This window comes from Phalaenopsis equestris, unplaced genomic scaffold (assembly GCF_001263595.1).
Source record: "Phalaenopsis equestris unplaced genomic scaffold, ASM126359v1 Scaffold233139, whole genome shotgun sequence".
NCBI lineage: Eukaryota > Viridiplantae > Streptophyta > Magnoliopsida > Asparagales > Orchidaceae > Phalaenopsis > Phalaenopsis equestris.
In genome coordinates, this window is record NW_018251092.1 from 461,004 (window position 1) to 482,765 (window position 21,762).

At 34.5% G+C, this 21,762-nt stretch overlaps 1 protein-coding gene across 1 annotated transcript in view; it reads left to right on the forward strand.

The window, feature by feature from the left end:
* Positions 1 to 5,912, forward strand: part of LOC110038576 (putative B3 domain-containing protein Os03g0621600) — a 57,947-nt gene extending 52,035 nt beyond the window's left edge. Inside the window, exon 5 of the mRNA XM_020743451.1 lies at positions 5,480 to 5,912. Within this exon, the coding sequence (XP_020599110.1) occupies positions 5,480 to 5,746 (267 nt within the window). The 3' untranslated portion in view covers positions 5,747 to 5,912. The remainder of the gene's footprint in view (positions 1 to 5,479) is intronic.
* The last annotated feature ends 15,850 nt before the right edge of the window (positions 5,913 to 21,762 follow it).

The window sequence follows — 21,762 nt, forward strand, 5'->3', positions numbered from 1 at the left end:
GGAACTTGGAACCCAGATAAAATAAACCCTATTTAATCTTTGTATTAAATAGGGGAACTTGTCGGTCATATATAAAAGATTCGCAGACCAAACGGATGTCACAAATCTCTTAGTTTGCAGGATTGGGTCTATCGCCGAGGTCTACACTTATCTTTCGGGAGGGTGTAGTATTCGCGGTATCAGACACGATTATGCAAACTATTGGACGAATGAGATCCACTTGGTCTCATTTTTCAAAAATTAAAACATACTACTTTTAAAACTCAAACTATATATATCTTTTATACTTAAATTAAATCTCAAAAATTATTTTCATATACCATATTTTCATAATTAATCAATCAAAAAAAAAGTTGACCGACAATGTCATATCATAATAATGTCACTTGTTTAAGATATATGGTTCAACTATTTCCATGTTCTTTTGTCATGGGTCATTACCCTGCCCCAAAGGTCATATAAACCATCAATAAAGGTTGGACTTCCCCCAACATAACAGTTAACGATAACCCCTCTGATTCTCACGGTTCTCTAACGTTCTGTCATTGCCTAATCCTCAACGGTTTGCAGAATCTCATCCCTGTATAAATATCAGGAGTTGGGAATATTATATCCCTGCATGGTTTATTTACAAGCACTTATGTAATAGTCTATCTATAGCATTGCTCGTGACATTTAAATCATCACTTGTGCATCAAGTATTACATGTATCATAGACATAGACAAGATGCATAACGAATGAATTCCCGTAAGAAATTCATATCATATGTATAGTCATATGTAGTATAGTTTGATCATAACATTACATGTAACATAAGAAAAGTAAACGTGCATTCATTCTTTCAGTTGCATTTATTCGTTTACAACATGCAGGATGTTCGAAATGCATTTGTATCAAATAGAAATCATATGAAAAACATATAGAAGATTATTTTTCTTAAATTAATACAAAATTATTTTACCTGACTTGATGAAATAACCCTATGACGAGTACCCAAACGTTCTCGAGCTTGTCGTAATGACAACCTGAGGCTAGTAAACAACATAGGATTTCATAAAATTTGGATCATAACATGCAGCAAAAGTCAAAACGAAAGGGTGAGGAAGGAAATGAAAGCCTAAAATGACGTGAGAGAATGATTCACACTTATAGAAATTGCCCTGAGCCTTGGATTGTGCTCTGCGGCTCCCAGGTGGATGCTTGTTTTGCCGCTAGCTCGCGGCCTTGCCACAGGGAGCCGAACGAAACTCCTCCAAGTGTCTTTTGCTGCTGGAAACCGAACAGGGAGAGTCAAACCGGAAGAGAGGGGAAGGAATCAGGAGAGGAGAAGGAAAATGCGAAGTTGTGGAGCCCTATTCAAACTAAATAAGGCGAAGGAATGTCCATTAGCTACAGTGCTCACGTGGCATTAGGGATTAGGGATTAATTAAGGCTTAAAAATTGTTTAATTAATTTAATTAAACTTATAACTTTAGAATTTTATCTCTCAAACCGTTCATAATTAACAACATATGGTGCTTTATATGGAATTGATCGATTTCATGCATAGAATTTAATAAAATTATTTCGACCGAATTCCGAGAAATATAAAATTTTGGATATTTTTCAAATTTGTCGAATTTTACCAAGTTTATTGAAATTTTGGGCATTACATTAATTGAAAACAAATGAAAAATCTGGCTGAACTGAGATATTGTAGGGAGCCCACAAGTTGACGGTTGAGTAAGGGGTTGAAAAATGATATGGTAGTGTCCGAGTGTGGAGTTGTCTTGCCCGGATGTGATGGTAGACGTGCCTTTCATCGAGCATGCCTGATTGTAGGATGGGTAAGCATATATTGAGATTGAGCTAGGTGAACCTTTCAATTCATGGAAGTCCCTTGGATTCCAAAGAAGTTGTTCACATTACAAAGATTTCGGATTTTGAATCATCGTGAAGTTGATATAATTGGGTTGAGATGGATTTGTTGCTTTCGATTAACAAAATATCATCAAGATACCCTTCTCTTCGTTGTAGGGGAGAAGGGAATGATAAGCTGTTCAAAATTAAAGTCAAGTTGTAGTAGGCATTCTGTCAAGGATGCAAACCACCGGCAAGGTGCCTGTTTGAGGTCATAAATAGCTTTCTCAAACAAGCAATCATGTAGTTTTTTCATATAATCCTTCTCTTGCAAGCGACATGGAGGAAAAAACATTGGATATGTCTGGTTGAGTGAGTTGTAAGTGTCTTTGGATGCTTACTATTTGTAGAATGTGGATAGTGGAAAAATTGGCTACGAATCTAAATTTGTCATTGTAGGCAATAGAATTCTTGCGACACTTGGTTAGGTTGGTCAAATTGCAATGAGTCGGGCTTTGTAACTTGTCTGAGTTATACTTGGTTCGGTAGGTCCAATTGCATCCTAATTCAGTCTGAGCTTTTTCTAGAGGTACTAGTATCCATGTCCCATGAGTTTGATGTGCTTTAAATTCTTTTGATATAGCCTTGCGCCAATGTAGGAATTTGATAGCTGTAGAGAAACATGTTGGAGCTACTGTGGGAGTTTGTTGATCAGACAAATGAAATATTTGTTTTGGCTTTAATTTTCTAGTTTTAAGTCATATAAGCAGTGGATGAGGAGTATGAGAAAAATGGTTCGATTAAGGAGTTGATTGGAGGATATTATTTCATGGAGAGGCTGGGTTGCTGTCGTGTGAAGTAGAGGATGAGGGTAGAATTGGAAGATGAGCGAGCTAATAGGTAGTGGTGCTAAATAGTTGAGGGATTTTGGTGAGGGAAGTGGTTTGTTAATTGGAGTGTTCTGGATATATGGAAAGGTTTGTTCATCAAAGGTGACATAGGTGGAGATGTCGGTTTCATGATTTTGTGTGTTAAAATATTTATAGTTTTTGGAAGTAGTGGCGTAGCTATGAGCACTTTCGTTATAGCTTTAGGATGAAGATTAGATAGTGAGCACAGTTGGAGCTTTGGGAAGCAGAGACAACCAAAGATTTTGTGGTGATCATAGGATGGTGGAGATTTGTATAGTAATTAATAGAAATAGATGTTGGTGTGATGGATGAGGGCATTCTATTGATGATGTAAACAATAAGGAGTAGAGTATTTACCTATAAATGAAATAGACCAGCATCGATCATAAAAGTATGAATTGTTTCAATTATATGTTGATGTTTACGTCCAACTACACCGTTTTTTCGAGTATCGAGACAACTGCGTTGATGGGTGACGCTCGAGCGAGTTAGAATGTCTTGGAGGGAACTGTTATAATACTTGTAAACACACCATTAGTTGAAAGTGTTTTTATTTTATGATTGAAGTAATTTTCAACACAATCTTTGAATTCTAGGAATAATTTTCAAGTATTTGAGCTTTATTGGAAAGAGCCAACTATAATTACAGAAGTCATCTATGAAAATAATATAATATTTGTAACTTTAAACTGACAAAGTTGGAGCATGACTCCAAACATCAGAATGACTTAGTTGTACGGGTGAATTGCTTTAGAAACTGGAGAAGGCAAACTTATGTAACGGCTTCTGGTCATTTGACATGAATTACATAGAGAAAGGAGTTTATAGTACATAAACTTGGAATTAGTTTAGCTAAAGCATGTTGAGTAGGTGATGATGGGTGATCGAGTCTTTTATACAAGAGAGTAGAAGCTTTGGATTTGGGGTTTTCGAGTCCTTTGTACAAGAGAGTGGAAGCTTTGGAGTTGGAGAGTATATGGATGACGTAGAGGATGATGTGTAGTTGCAGGCTGGATTGGATAGATGCTATTTTGACTACATTTAAGAAGAGTTTGTTGGGTCTTCAAGTCCTTGGCGGAGTATTGTATAACAATTATTCTTAGCGGTAAGCTTGTGAAAATAATGTAAATTGTAAGCTAAAGTAGGAATTATGAATAGCTTTGAGTTGTAGCTTACGATTTGGAATTGAGAGTAAACCTTGCCCAGTTGAAGTGATGGTTAGTGTTTGACCATTGCCAGTGATGATTTATTTGCTATGTTTGTATGGTTATGGATTATCTAGCTTGTTTAAACAATAGTGAGATGTGTTGATGCTCCGGAATCAAGTATCCAGTCAAGGTGACGATTTGAAGTTGCAGCTATCAAGGTTTTTTGAGGAGATAGTATGGTCCATTGTGCACCGATATTTTGATGCTGTGTTGCCAAACTTGAGGCGTTTGGCATTCTATGAAGCAACAGTAGATCGATTGATTCCTTCAAAAGATTGTTGGGAGAGATGCAAGTAAATTCATGGAAACAGATTCAAGAAATCCGAAACAGAACTTTGAACATAAGCACACAAAACAAAAAAGCTACAAAAAATACAAATAACACATGGATTTAAGGTAGAAAAGTCTCAGAATGGGAAAAAAATCACAGAGCTACACCACACCACAAAAGAAATCTATTTTGCAGAAAATGAAGAAGATAGTACAAATTACATCACACTTAAGCATCTCCAAATCTTGAAGCACTTGAGAATGCTCCTCTTATCTCCTTTACACAAGAGATCAAAATCACATACTCCCAAATCGGCAAAACTGAAACTTTAAATCAGAGAACGACTCAATCAATTATTGGTGGCATTGCGATGCTCCAATTGATTCTTCGATGCTGCATCCAAATACTGCAGTGTCATGCTCTCGGGTTTTGAAATGTGGATTGGGTGTTGCGGCGCTGCTGTCTTCGGTGCTCGAGCGCTATTGGTCTTATGCGGAGGAGCTAGGCACAAAAAAAATTTCGGGGGCAATGACCGGGAACCCAATACAGTGGGAACACCCCCCTTAACCCTAACAAACTCACCGTCAAGTTTGATTGGCAAAACTTTTGTCTTTGAGTGAACAATTGATTAACACAATCAGCCTCCACATAATAATAAAAATTGTATTGTTTGGCTTATGTTAGTGTTGAATGTGCCGTGGCAAGTGGAGGTGATTGAGTGACATCTCTTGCCTCATTCATTGGAGGAGAAGAGTGTTAGTTTGTGATCCGGTTGCTGAGTAAGAGAGTTCCCTTGTGCAGCTTCATTTGCCAAGTTGATTTCCTTGCTACATAGTAAGTAGAGGTCATCTGGACTAATGAATTAAATACTTGTGCAAATTACTGTTTTGAATGCTTGATATGATGTAAGAAGACCGGTTAGTGTTAAAAAAGTAGTATCTTCTGGGTCTAAGGTTGTACCGTCAGCAGCAATTGCATCTAATTTGACCTTGATATTGGCTAAGTATTCTGTCATGGTTTCGGTTTCTCTATTTATTGTATGTAACTCATTTTTTAAGGTGAATAACAACTGGTTAGTGAATTGCAGCCTTTCATTGATGTTATTACATATTTCATTGCATTTGTTGAGATCAAGGACATGGGGAAGAATAAATGGAGAGAAGAGAATTAATTCTCTGATACCATTAATTCTCCCTGATATTATCATTATAAATGTTTTCAGCTGCTTAATTTCATATCATCTTTGCAGACCATTCCCATGTCTTTTGCCATACAGTACCTTCCTCGATCAAGCCGGCGAGTTCTTCTTCAAGTTAAGGACAAGGAGAGCTCTTGGTCTGTTCATTGTCTTGTTCAGAGCCATTCAGTTGGGTTTTCTTCTGGATGGAAGGCATTCGTCCAGGACAACCAACTGAAGGTAGGGGATATATGTTTTTTTGAGCTGTTGGAAGCTGAGGAAGAAGACATACTGATGACTGTTCATATCAATAGGACTGAGGAGGCTTTGCCATTTTAGATTTGGTTTTGTACTAATTGCAGCATTTTTGTTTTTGTGAGACTGCAAATAATAGAGAGTGAAGGAGCATAGGTGTTTTGAAAACTTTCTGACCTGAGTAGAACTCTGATGTAGTGAGGTTTTGATCACTAATTATTTTGATTTTTGGGTTTATAATTATATTGAGGCTTTTTTTATATGTTCTGCTTCATTTATTTGTGCATGGATATGGATTTTTAATTTGCCTAAAAGAGAAGATTTTTCTTTTTTAGTTGATTTTTAATTGCTTGTTTTAGTAGGTAATCTGTTCCTCTAAGGCTGCAAAAGATAAGGAGGCAACTTAGATTTTTCTTTTTTAGTAGTAAGAAATGTTTTTGTAAGGTTTTAGTAAGGGCATTTACAAACATGCCACATAATTCTTATGTATTAACTTAGCTAACACCTAAGTATTTATATTAACATGCATTGCACCAAAAATATTATTATTTTTATTTAAAAGTGAAATATACATTATCATGCAAAGATTTATGGCACTACAGTGCAATAAATGTAAATATCAAATTTTAGTGCAATGAATGTGAATATCAAATTTTAGGTGTTGGTGTGATATTTATTTAAATTTCTCTATTTAGTTTAATTTTATAGTAGTATTAACATTGGATAAAATAGAACGAATCAATCGAAAGGTTGGTTTTTTATTTTGAGCTAAGCTCACTTGAAAATTTCTTGCTTGCAAGATTAGATGATAGTTGTATGCTAAACATATGTTAGCACAAATCTTGAAATTTTCTTGCTTGCAAGATTAGATGATAGGTTTACGCTAGACATATGTTAGCACAAATCTTGATTAGATCCTATGGACTAAAAGACAGGCATGGTAAAAAATGACCCACAAGTGAACTGTTGTGTACATTGATAGCCTCAACAGGTAAATTCCTTAGCTATCTCGTTACTCTGGTGGGATGCAAAGCTAATTCTGAGAAAGTGCAGGCATTACTGCACATGCGTTCCCCTCAAAATATCAAAGTAGTCCAAAGGTCGACCAGTCAAAGAGCATGACTTAACCGGTTCATCTCTGAAGACAGGTGACAAATTTACCCTATTTTCAAAATGGCCACGCAAGCGAAGAAGTTTGAATGGTTGGCCGACTGTGAACAGGCATTCACGAAGTTGAAGGATTCCATTGCTCTACCACCAATGCTACAAACTCTAATACCAAACAAAGATCTCTATTTGTACTTGGGAGTTGGAACTGAAGCCATCAATTCTGCACTGTTTTGTGAGGAGTTAGGGATACAATTATTAGTTTACTGCAGCAAGAGTCCTTCATGACGCCTAACTCAGTTACCCAATTATGGAGAAACAAACATTTGCTTTGATTATGTCAGCTTGTAGATTTCGACCATACTTTCAAATGCATCCCATCCGGGTAGTTACCGACCATCCATTGCAGTTTATCGTCACTCGGTAAAGCTGAGTGAGTTCAACATTACCTAGGTCTCTTAAACAGCTATCAAAGTGCAAGTAGTATCACACTTGTTGGCTAAATTTTTAGATCCATGCATGCTGAGCGAAGGAATTAGTGTTGAACGAATGACATGGATCTTGAACATTGACGGGGCCTCCTCTCAAATGGGGGCAAGAATTAGGTTGGCTCTACAAACCCAACTAGAGAGCAACTCCACTATTTAGTGATCATTGAGTTTGAGGTCACACCTGGCACAGGAAATGGGTGTCAGACACTTAGTCGCAGGTGAATAGGAAATTTGAAGCCAGATACTAGATAATGACAAGTACCTCAAAAAAGTCAAGGACAAAATATGGAAATTCATTGATTTCAAGATTGAGCACATTGATAAGGAGGATAACTAGGTGGCTGATCTCTTTCCAAGTGCATCTTCTTTGGGGAGGGAACACTTTAGAAACTATTCCAGACAACCAATGAAAAACTTGAAGCGATGGAGGTAGATATCGAAGTAGTAAGAAGCTAGATTGATCCTTAACATCAATTTTTAGAAGACTGGCAAAATAGTTGAGGAGGTCAATGATCTGAGGAGGTCAAGAGGAAGGATGCCTAATACTTACAGATTGAAGGGGAATTTTTTCGGGAATAGACTATTTCTCTTTAACTGAGGTGCATTAGAGAGAATGAAATAGAAGATCTCTTGTGGGAGATACATTTATGAAAGTGTGAGATTCACTTTAGAGGGAAAGCTCTAGCACATAGAATTCAATGGCAAGACCACTTCTTTTCAAAACTCCTAAAAGATGTAAAATAATTCTTAAATAGCTTCAAGCAATGCCAAAAGTATGCACCATTATAACCAACTGGCCCACATATAACAGTTGATCATCTGACCTTTACCTTTAACCGTCTAGTAGATTGATATCCTTGAGCTATCCCACCATCTAAGGGCCAAAGCAAGATCCTCCTAGTTGTGGTAGATTACTTATCTAAGTGGATTGAGGCAAAGCCACTCACCCACATAATAGTGGAGGTTGTTCGGAACTTCATCTGGATAGACCTTATTTACAGGTATGGATTGCTGCTCAACCTCATTATAGGCAATGAAACTTTATTTGCAGATGAGGGAGTGAAGGAATACTGCCAAAGTCAAGGGACCAGCTTGAATTTCATGTCATCACAACACCCAAGACTAACGGTCAAGCAGAAGCCGCCAAAATGATAATCTTGAACTTCCTAAAAAAGAAGGTTGAAGGCGCAAGGGGGAAGTGAGCTGATGCCCTACTATCCATCCTCTAGTCGACCAAAACAAAACAATCAACCAATACAAGATAAATGTCGTTTATGTTGCCACATGGGATGGAGGGTATGCTACCAGTGGAGTACAACCACCATAGCCAACATGTGGTAACGACTTCAGCTTTCAGTGAGGAACTATCTGACTGGTAGGAGTCAAATGATGAGGGAGCAACACTTGCACTAGTCTTGGCTGAAGAAATTTGAACCAACTCCACCCTCTGATAGGAAAATGTAAAAAGGGGCACCACGAGTTGCTATAATAAGCATGTCTAATAAAAAACCTTCATGCCCAGAGACCTTGTATTCAAGAACACTAACCTAGCCGCACACAGACAGTTGGTCAAAAAACACATCTAGACCTGGACCGACCCATTTATCATTGATCAAAGGGTCATCTTTGGTGTGTAAGTTAAGGACCCACACCATCCCTCAAACATACAACGGAGATGATTTTAAAAGCTTCTTCCTTTTGAAGAAGGATCAACAAATTAAAGTAAATATTTCATTTTTTTTATTAAAAAATCAAGAGTAACAGTTTTATTAAGAAGAAAATACTTTAACTTTTAGCCTAACTTAACCCCCTTACTAAGTAAATATTTTTTACAGGCGGTTTTCTGGCAAATTTTGATCATTGCTTTTGAATAACTCAATAAGTACATGGTAGCTATTGGTTGTTGTTGGTTTTGATTCCTGACAAGCAAACTATCTGAAATAACCGACGAAAAAAACTGTTGGTTAAGTGTAGCATTGTTTTTTTGATGCAGTAAGATCCGTAGGTTATGCATATGTCCGTCAGTATCGTAACCGAAGTGGTAGCCATCGATTATTTGCCAGTTTATATTGTAACAAATAAGAGTAGAGCGATGCAGTCTGAATGTATAGTGTGAAGCCATCGAAGCGTAAGATAAGTCACACATTATGTACCTACACAGTAAACTCAGGATAGTAGCGATCAAAATATTTTCACGCCTCGCCATATGCTAGATGACTCATTGAGTTGATTTTCCCTGATCTGCTATGATGATACGTCATATGTGGAGCAGTATGCATAGAAATGCATAGTCTCTAAAGACGTGAAATAAGTGGTTGATAAGAAAATCGCTTGAATGGACATTCTTTCTGTCTCTTAATTTTTCTATTCTAAGCTTTGAATCTAGGAGAATTACAAAATATGCACTGAGTCTCTGCCATGCTAGTCTTTTAATATAGCATACGTCCATTTACATATCAATTAATCTTCTTTGGTTTAAGCCCTAACTTGGAGACCATAATTTTCATACTGTATAAATCTTTAGGGCTAAATTTTCAAGTGGAGTTGTCTCTTTCAGTAATCTTGCAAAGTGATTGAAACACTCTCGAGACATTTAAACGCTATTTTAATTTTTAATATTTTAAGAGGTACATATAACTTAGAATGAGATGTGCAACCTTTATACTTTAGACTTTAAACAACATTGAGTTAATCATTAAATGCTTGAGTCTCTGGATTTAATGCCTTTCCCTAATGCACTTGACTTGGTAATGTTTTCTTGTCTCATCAAAGATCACTTTTTAAATTCTACTTGAATCAAATCTAGGTGGAGGAACATTGCTTGTCGAAGGAGTAGAGCTGAATATTGTAGGTTCAACCTTCTCATGTGAAGTCCAAATAGAGTAATCAGGCATAAAACCTAGACAGTATAAATCATATCTCACTTCATTAGGCATTAATTGTGCTCGATTTCCATGTTTCAAACATGGATACTTAAACCTATCCTCAGATAGATAAATTGGTTATACATATACAACTGCCACAAAGGCCTCGACACCATTCAAAATCCGCAATGCTTTCTTTTCTATCTGAATAAAATTGATTATACATCCACAACCTACTGCGCGAATATCCATAGATAACCTACAACATAACAGTAATCAACACATCATGTAGTGCAATCAATATTGATGATGTGTATTTTCTTATAAAGATTAGTGTACGATGATTTTGATAATCAAGTCAGCGGGGTGATAATATTTTAGCGATAGTAGTCGAAGAAGCATAAAACTAAGTATTTCTAAGATGAGAATGCGTAGGTGGATGAGTGGCTTTACACTTGGAGGCAAATTGCAAAACAAGTATCAGACAAGATTAGACAAACATAAATGCCTTATACTTTGTTCCAAGTGATCTAAAGCAATTTATTTAAAGTATTGTCTAAAATGTTGAAAAAAAAAGTGCATTATTATATTTTTTTAAGGCCAATATCATTCGTTTTCATTGGGATCTAGAATTCCTACAAAGCCCCTATGATTTTTTTCTTTTTGCAAAAAGAAAACACCTAAGTAATACTAAACATGAATTATTGACCTCTAATAGTAAAATAAAGACCAAATCTCAATAGGAGAGGCCTATTGGAGGGTGTAGCATCTTCAATGTCAAACCTGTCGATGTTAAAGGTCACAAATGGGCACAACTAAACTTGTATAAAATAATCTACATAAGGAAATATTTTATTGTAAAATTAATAGCAAAATTATTAATACAATTGGGTGCATCCATCTTTGATAAGAAATGCATAAATAAACACAAAATTCAAAACAAATATTTTTGAGATGAATATATACTTGAATTCATTTCTTAAGTTATTATGGTTTATTAAATTCCTTAAATCTGGATTTACTAAAACTTAAATGGGATTTACAGTCAAAATTTGTGAAAACTGTATTTTTTAAATCTACCACTTTACCTTGTCCAAATTGACCGTCTGACAGGATTTAGGTAAAATCTAATTTAAATCCAACTCTAAATCCGTTACAAGCCAGCCCCTTAATAAATTCGGGATGAGCGAAGAAGAAGAATGACAAGAACAAACTTGCCTTTCTCAATGGTTTCTGGTAGGAGAGGAGTGGAGAAAGATGAGAGTTTTGTTGGTCTCTATAAGTCGCGATCCTGTCATTGTCTTTCCAGCTAGCTCTAATGGCGATTGTATCACCAAGGAGGGTTCATGAAAGTTTTAATATTATTTTTGACATCCGGTTAAAATAACATCATAACCGATGCGGAAAGCTGTCAGTTATAATCAAATACTCATCGGTTCATAACCTAAATAAATGACTTTGTTAATTGCCAACCAAATTTGTCCGTCAATTTTTATTTAGAGTTTAATCGACGCTATACACCGTCGGTAACTCTAAACAAGCAGTCAAAAAAAAAAATTCTAAGCACAAGTGATGGCTTATGCAGTAGTTATGCTGCCAGAGATTAACTGCTTAATCTGCTGTTGTTAATCCATCAACAATTGACGCCATATTTTCGATGCACACAAAGCAGTCGGTTTTTCCATCGAGCATAGTTGGTTTTCCTGTAGTGATTATATCTGCTTTGCATTTCAGACAGTCACATCAGCTCCATGTTAGGAATTGCTTTCTTGCTATTTTCTAGAAAATTTTGTTGATGTAAGCGGTTTTTTTCAATCTGATATGTTAAAATATTGTTCTCTGATATTTTTGGAAATAATAAACTTATTTATAATTTTCACTGCAGCTTTCTAAAAAGTTATTTTCTCTACAACTTTCAACAACTTTTTAAAAAGCTGCAACCACCCCAAACAGACCTTAAGAGAAGTACCCGAAACAAAAAAAAAAAAAAAAAAAAAAAAAACATCCTTTTTAAAAATAAAGATGTTTATTCCAAAACAAGCAAAAAAAAAAAAAAAAAGAGACCAAATATTAAATGAAAAAATTGGATGTGGGAAACAATTGGATGAGGTAGCGGAAAATGCATATTATATAAAGGCTCAGCATTTGGGTCACTTCACAATTATCTAATATACATGAATGTTTAAACACTCGGATAGTTCAAAATTGAAAAAAAGGAAATATCTTGAATCTATTTTTTTGGTTACAACTCACACCAAATTGAAATTAATTAAAAGCCACATTTTATTTTCAATATGATATTGATTCAAGGAATGTCCTGCCTCTATTCATCTGGTGATGAACCTCTCATCATGAGGAAAAAATATCGCGTCCGGAGTCCAGACAGAAGTAGCGTCCGGACAACGAACACTGAAGTATTGCGTCCGTTGTCTGCACACTACTTGCGTCCAGACTCCGGGCATAATATTTTCTCCATCAAGAGACGAATCTGGAACTATTCAGATGTATATTTATCTTTATTTTCTAACACTATTTGTGATTGGGCTGGATTTCATCTTGGTTCTTATATGCTATAGACTATGGATCTTGCTTTCTATTTCTCTATTAGTTCTAGGCCATTAATTTGTTACTTAAAATTATTCCGATTGTGAAAATTTTAAATATGAGAACAGAATTTACAATAAATAAAAATAAAATAAAATAAAAATATGAACATAATGTATGAGGTTCATCATTATTTATTGCTCAAAAATTAAATTTACTTAAAATAAAAAATAAGTTCTACATATACAGTTAGGAAACATCCATTCGATCTACGAGGCGACAGATTTACATATAGGTAGTACTTCTTGTCTATATGTCCTTTGCTCGCTTCATTGAAACTTGAAAGAATAGATAACTCCCACTGTATCAACTGATACTGTTGTTTACGAGTACATCCACTCAGAGGGGAGCACCTCATCATGTGTATGTGTATTTGTGATGATGTGCTCTTCCCAGATTGGCTGTTCGTACATGCAGATTCTGTACGTAATAATTTCTCCTATTTTACATTATTTTACACACTTGTACAGTTAGGGCTGTTAAAATGGCTCGTTATTTGTGAACAGCGCGTGTTAAGCTCGTTAACATAGCGAACGAGCTGAACACGGGCTTCTTAACGAGTATAAATGAATAAAGACTTGTTCATTTGTGTTTGACTTATTTTGGCTCAAAATACTACTCTTCAATTATATATATATTGATGACTAATATTTTAAAAAAAACTAATTAACTACAAGGCTACAAAGTATTAATTAAGAAAATTGAATAAATATTATTAAATTAGATTTAAATGATGTTTTAATAAAAGCAATAATTTTTAAATCTTGTCTTAACCCTTAACATCTTATGGCTACGTGATCAGGGCTCTCAAATAACGATTCTTTGTTCGTGAACAACTTCAGTTTGCTAAGCAAATTAGTCGAATACGAACATACTTTTTGAGCTCAAAATATAAATGAGTCAAACACGACGTTTATACCCCTATTTATGAAGGTAAGTGAGATAGATAATTAAGTGGTTAGCACCAACATAGTTTCACGAGCCACTTTTTTTAGTGTGAGTTGAGGCAGGTAAAAAGAGGTACCAAGAGGAGGAAAAGAGAAAAGGTGGTGGAAAAGTAGAATGACTTTTGAACTCAATAATTGAAGGTTTGATGAGGTGTTTGACCAACTATATAGGCTGGCAAGCTCCTTAATGAACAATAGCCTGTGGGCACGAGTCTCCATGGCTTTCACTTTTTAGAGAGGGAGAGAGAAAAACAGCTGTTTAGAGAGAGAACTGCATGCATGAAAATGAGTAACATTTTAGAGAGAGAGAAAGACAGCTTCTTAGAGAGAGAGAACTGCATGCATGAAAATGAGTACAATATTATAGAGTAGGTTGGCGAGTTGGGACATAAATTTTTTTAGTTCTACAATTTGGGAGCTGGAGAAGAATGCTTTGTAACTTGTAAGAATCTTTTTCTTTTGTTGTGTAGCTGCATGGGAATGATGATGAATTGATGAGCGTTGCTTTATGTCTCCACACTTTACAGAGACTATAATTAACTATTGTCCTTGATCAATTATGCTTTGGAGAATGCAATTTATGTAAGAAATAAAAAGAAATAAAAGCCTTGATATGTAAACAAAAGTTTCTCTAATCGGAGAAAGTGGATGTCAGCAAGTCTTGCATGTGTCACATAAATGGGATCAGTTTCACTGTTTTTGTTTTTCTTTATAGAAACGTAGATTAAAATCCCACTTTGAGAGTGATGATAGACATAGGGGGATGTTGAGAATTTCAGGGCAAAGAAATGCAAAAATGGACACAAATTCGAAAGAAAATACAGAGATTTAATGGGGTTTGACAAAGATGTTTACGTTCTCGGGAGAAAAGAGTGACAACTTTCTTTCAATTAAGAAAAAGAGTACAGAATACTCTAAGTATTACAATACATCATATATATATATATATATATAACTCTGACGTATAATATATAATTACAAAATTACTTATATACCGTACTGTAAGGGCGTTGCCCCCGCACCCCAACCCACATTAACGAAACTCCCCCGATTGGACAAATGCATCCGCTCCGCCCTGCTCGTGAACTCCGATTCACTCGCTTGCTCTGCTCCGCTCTAGCATCTGTCCCTTATCTGGTATATTAGCCATACCTAACAGGCGAGAAAGTAGAAAGGCCATCCAATACTAGACTAGCATGCTCGGCACATTAAAATCAAAGATGGATAGATGAGTTTCCTTCAATATATTAAGAGCTTCCAATCTCACTCTTGATTGCAACGTACGTGGAAGAACCAGTGGGAAGTTTTACAAAATATTGTGGGCTCCAATTGATGAACTTCCAATAAACCAATTTACAGAAAAGGAATATAATAACATGTTCTTTTTTTTCTACTTTCAGCACCACATTTTACTAGCAATTGAAATTCTAGTTTTAGAAATTAAAATGATAGTGGATATGCTAAAGAAATTGTTACCCAATGTCATGTTATTACTTTCTTTCCAAATATGGGTTGTAAATGAACTATGAGTTTGATGAGCTACCCGTAGCCTGGCTCGATAAAAGTTCATTGTACATTTTATTTATTAATCGAATAACTAAATAAATAAACTTGAATAACTCCTTATTCAAAAAAATTATGTTCACATGAATATTATTTAAAGCTAGCAAACAAGCTCATTAAAAAGCTCTAAGAACACTTTCATATAGGTTCATGAACAAACTCGTGAATTAGCTCAATTAAAGCTTAATCAAGTGCTTGTGAATAAGATCGGTAAGAGCTTAATTACTTTTAAGCTTGTGAATAAAATTCAATTAAAGCTTAATTAAAAACTCATTAAACTAAATACAATTTTTAATTGATAATTCATAAAACAAGATAAATTCTTATTCATTTTATTGACCATTTATTTACGCATTTGAATGTTTATTTTAGATATTTAGTAGCCTGTTCATTTAGAGGCTCATTTGTTTTTGTAAGATCAATAAGTAACTTATTTATAAGCTAGGTAAAACTCATTTAAATAAAAAAGAAGTAGCTCAGGTCCTCAATCATACTAATCATTAATTTTTTTGATAAGATTTATTTGGTTAGAAAATAAATAATTTAATAAAACTAATTTTAATTTGCTCGATAAAGTCGTTTGGTTAGAAAAAAGTGCTTGATGATATTACTCTTTAATATGCATGAGAGCAACTACGTTGTCCATGCCCAATGCATAGCCTATAGGTTTTGGGGATGGTTGCATGTGTTGTATTTCGTAGTATTCCCTTTAGTGTTACTATATATTAGATTTGTTCTCTTATAGGGTTTAATTGTATGACATGTGGCACTAAAATGTTAGTTTAATTATTCTAGATGTTTTCATGATATTCTTTCTTAAAATTATGAATGAAATTTTTGTGTAAAGTAATTAAATTCTAAGTGAGTGGTTGTTAGTATTACCTCAATCTATTATTTCAATGGAACGGTTGAGCCATACCAATAAAACTTCATGGTCTTATTACCACTTTGTAATTTTATAGAGTGAATACTATATATGTTTTTACATGTGTGATTTTGTGTTTATCATTGTTGGCAGTTTCTTATGGGATATGCCTAATTCCTGTTATTGTTGTTCGACTGGTTTTAGGTATGCTCATCTTTTATTGAGTGTCAAATTTACATCTACCTTAAGGGGCACTTTGCTCTCCTTCTATTCATTATGGTGGAACTATGGATTTACCTATAGGATCATCCCTTAGGGCCATCCAACTCACACCAAGAAGGTAATTTTTTGCATCCTTGCTGGTACTTGGGCTTCGCCCGAGGCAGGTAGTTGGGCCTTATTAATTACTTTAATGAGACCTTTATAAGTGACATTATTACACTGATGAGCATCTAACTTCAATTATTTTTTATTTACTTATATCACTTGTTGTGAATGACTTCCCAAATTATCATGCCCATCATTATTAGTTGACCAAGAGATTGTACTTAGCATTACTATATATAATTTCATTTAACAACTAGATTGAGACATTGATATGCATAAAATGAGAATGGAATAGAAATAAGGTTTATATGTGGCACATTTAATAGACTTAAGGTTAGAAGATTTTAGGATTATCAACACTCCAAGTTCTTGGTATTTCACTATATGTTTGGGTTTGAAGATGGTATTTTACTTTTCTAATTCAATCCTTGACCATGTATGACCCTTTCCATGCTAATTCAAAATTTTCAAAGGTGCAATTTCTTTTTGTCGTGTTAGTTTTCTTGAGGATTGTTTTGTTAGGTTAGGAGATATACTCTTAGTTGTGGGAGTTGTACTATATTTCATCCTTTTTTTGATTTCTCCTTCCCAAGGATTGAATGTGCTTGTTGCTCTTCTTAAATGTAGAGGGAATCTCCCAACTTGACTATTAGTTGTTTGTCATTATTTTAGTTCATCTTCTATAAATTTTGAGGCAATCAACTCTCATTGGGCATTTCATATTATAATTGGAGGACAACCGTGACATTATGTGAGAGTAAATAAGGCATTATGGTTTGTGGTGGTATATGATGTAGAGCAGTGAGCAAAATAAAATATTCTATTAGTCCCTTAATTCCACCTAAAATATTAAATAATTCTTATAGGGACTTGAGTCAACCAAAAACTAATTACTAGAGTTCAACATAGTATAATACAAATTAAAGACATAAATGTGATAAGAAAATTTGTTTAATCAAAATTTACCAACAAATTGGCTATAATTGATCCTTGACCACATTATGGTTGCACCTTAGACATTTGAGTCCATAAATCCAGACAAATTGAAAGTATGGATTATAATTAACTCAGTGACTTGATTATTTAACCATGTTAAGACTATAAGTGAGGCTGAAGATATAGAGAATTTAATAGATCTACAACCTAATAGTCCTTCATTTCACTCCAAACACCTCACTGCATAATTCAACAACCTTTCAAATTCTACTAAAAATTCTTTCCACAACTCTTCAAACTCCAGTGGAAACTAAAACAAAATTAATATATGTTAAAGCTTAATTTTGGTCCAAGTGGGCAACCAATTTACTTCAAGCTAATTTATATTAGAAGTAACAAAGTCACAATCCTCTTAAGAGAATACTTTCATTTGAGCATAAGTTGCTTGTGTAGGTGTAATCTACTAAACCTTAATTATTCATAATGTTGCTTTGTGTAAGGAAAATTAAGTAATTATTATGTGTAAATTCTCTTGCAAACTCTACCTTTTCCTCCCATAAATTTTCTAGTGGTTGAATTCTCTTATAAGAGATTAAGCACAAAGAATTATTCATGACACAAAGAGTTGCAATGAAAAAAGTTGGCTAAATCATACAAGTGTACATGTTAAGTAATAATACAACTAAAGAGTACCGCATATCGATCTCATGAGAGAAGTGTTAAGAATTATTCTGATGGATGAAACTCTAATTTACTATACTTCTAAACTTAGTTTACCATGTTAAAAATTAAGAGGTGATTTTCTAAAATCTTACTCAAAAGTAAAAACAAAAGATAATAAAGTGAGGAAATATAGAAAATAGTGGTAGAGAAATCTTACTATTTTTGTAGGTACATGAGGCTTGCACCCTATAATTTAGGCATTGTGGTGGTTTGTAACTCTCTTAGACTTTCCCCTATGTGATAGCTATCAATAAAGATAAAAAATCCTTTTTATGTCTATGTTTAGATCAAAAGAAGGCTAGAACATCTATGAAGTTGAAGCTTCCTCAATCCCGATGGTATCCTGCAGATTTGTTCTGATTTCCTGTCTAGGTTGCAAAACCCGGATAAAATATGTCTATTATTATCTGGATTTTATGGTTAACCATTTTGTTCCTCTTTGCAATGAGCAGGAGTGGTAGATCATGAATTATGTTAACATCCTATTTGGTCGGAGTAGGAGTAAATGAAACCCTATGGTTAACACAACAAAAAAAGTCTCGATTCCTTAGGAAAATGATACAAGAAAAAATTCTTCTGAGAAAACCATAAAAACCACATATCTTAAATTACAGAGACAAGAAAGGAAAGTTAGCTACATATGTTAGAAAGAACACTAGAAAAATATTTCATCAAAATCATTTTTGCAAGTAAAACAGAAATGTAAAAGCTTACAACACAATTTGTTCCCTGTTCTACAATAGCATGCTACTCTCTCATACAAGAATCCTCTCAAAATATGTAAAAAATACAAAGAAATTAGAAGTAAAAGCCCTTAGGAACTCAATCCCAAGAGAGGAAGAGAAACATTAGAAGGAAACTCTCCAAAACTCTCTCTTTCCAATTTCTAGTTTTCTATAGTTCTCTCCTTCAAAATGAGAGCTTCTAATAGTGTCCTAGCTTTCCCTTTTAAAGATCTAGCCAAAATAGGCTTAAAATACCTTCCAAAATGTGCTTTAACAGTGTGATCACGCCAGAAGCTGGAGTGGTCACGCCCGAAATTGGCATGGTCATGCCCAAACCAGGCATGAATATGTCAAACAATACTATTTCGCATGTTTTGACTCTGGTTTGCATATTGAATACATATAACCAACAATATAGTATAAAGAACCTTCCACAAGCATAAAATAATGAAAAATGAGGTGAAATAGTAGGTAAAATGAATTGTAACATATAGGTAAAATTATGTAAAATTGACTCATGCCAATACTCCTAAAATTATATCACTACTTGCCCTCAAATAATCTCATGGCATAGTAGAGATCCATGAGAATATAATAGTTACTCCTATAGGTTTCTAAAACTATTCAACCTCTTTATCTAAGTCAAATAAAGTGTTTAAGTGACACTAAGGTAAATTATTCTTAATGTTTAAAAACTTCATTTTTTTCTTAACTCCCTTCATTTTTCCCTTAAGAAATCCTAAATATTTTTAAATTGGCGATCTAAATTATTTTCACTAACTTCCAATATTTCAAAGCAATTCTAGTAGAACTAACCATCCTAGTCATACTTAACATTTTTCTTAAAGAAAACATTAGATGTGTTTCATTAAGTAACCATGAAAAATTCTTATCACGTAAGTCTACTAGCTACTGTTGGCATCAATTTTTGATGTTACAAAAATAATGTGTTCACCTGCATGACTCGGGGTAGCCTACCGCCTGTCCGTAGCCATCCGATAGTTTAGACACCCATTTGAGACCTTTTGTCGTTTGTTGAGGGGCACGTTGCTGATACGCCTAAAACTGTACTATTTTTCATGCTTTATTTTATAATGATATTGCAATTTAAAGATACATTTTCTTGTGTTTTTGGTTGTAGGTACATAAAATTGAAGAATTTAGAGATTGGAGCAAAAGGAACAAAAATAGACCAAAACGGAGCAAACCGGAGCAAATCAGGTCAAATCGGGGCACACTGGAGCCATGAAGACCAAAATTGGGCACTTAAGTGCATGTGCCCGACACTTAAGCACCCAAATATGGCTCTTAGGTGCCACCAGACAAAGAGGGGGGCGCTTAAGCGCCCAAAAATAGTGCTTAGGCGCCAAAGACGATTTTCAACATATCTTCTAGAATATACGTAAGATTTGGACGATTTTTGAAGCAGTGCTTTGTGCATCTTCTAGGGAGTTCATTGGAAATGATTAAAGGGACTTTCTAGAAGAATTTGGGGTGGTTATACGAAGTTTTTAAGAGGCACTTCAGGCACCATTTAGAAGATTCATTGAATCTGGACATTTATGAAGAGACACTTAAGCATCTCTTGGAAAATTATAAAAAAAAAGGCTTGGAAATGTATTTAAAGTAACTCTTGGACTTTGGAACTAATTAGAAGAGGAGAAGAATACTTGGGGAAGAAGAAGAAGGCTTGGGCGTGAGCCCCATGTGGGGCGACAAGGTGAGAGAGAAAGAGAGAGTGTGAGAATTTCTTCTTTTCTTTTCACTTTGTTCTTGGAGAGGATTGTAAGGAGATTGATTTTGCTATACAACGAGAGTTTGATTTCCATCTATGATAAGTATTTTTATTGTATTTTTATTTGAATCTAGTACTTTTTTTTATAGTTTTAAAGTCTTGTTCAATGAAAAGTTCTTGTTGTTTCTCCATGTGTAGTGAGTAGTTTTCTTTACTCTTCCCTCTTGTAATGAATTAGTATGCATGTGTAGGACATAGAATTGAGTAGAGTGAGAATATATTGTGATAATTTTACTTTATTCTTCATTTACATGTAAACTTGATCAACTTGCATGTTAAAATCTATTGTGAGAATATGTAAGATCCGGGATGGTGTTGTCTCAACCAACTGTGGTAGAATCACATGAGATTGTATGGATGAGAATGTAGTCCATATAGTTGAGTGCAAATAAAGAGGGAAATAATCTTTAATGGGTGTAAAATTAGAGGACTTTAGAGTGACAGACTAAAGCCCTCTAGTTTGGTCTATTATTTTTTGTTTTGATGTGAGATGTTAGCCTCCAGGTTTAATTTTCTATAATCAATGCAAATACGCCACCAGTAACTTGTATGATAGGTATTAATTCATTATTCTCTTTTGTTTCAACAGTCACTCCTCCTTTCTTAGGAACACAATGAATTGGACTTACCCAAGCACTATCTGAAATAGGATATATAATTCCAGTGTCAAATCATTTTAAAATCTCCTTCTTAACTATTTATTCCATCATTGGGTTTAATCTCCTTTGTGGATCAACTCTTGGTTTATATTATTCGTCTAGTATAATTCTGTGCATATAGATCAAAGGACTGATTCCCTTAATATCAGCTCTTAATAAACCAAAAGCTTTCTTATATCTTTTTAATGTATCTAAAATTCTTTGCTCTTGCAAATCATTTAATTTTAATTCCAAAAATATAATAATAGGTAATGTATATGAGTTTCCTAGAAACACATACTTCAAGTGGTTAAGCAATATTTTTAACTTAAGTTCAGGTGGTTTTATAATTGACGGAACTAGATTCTTATCAACATTTTATGTAATATCTAGCATCTCAAATCTTTCTTGAACATAATCTAATTCTTCATTTTCTATTTCGTCCAAAATAACTTCATCACTATCTTCAAATTGTTCTTTCTCTTCAAAATGTTCTTTAAAATGCTCATTCAATA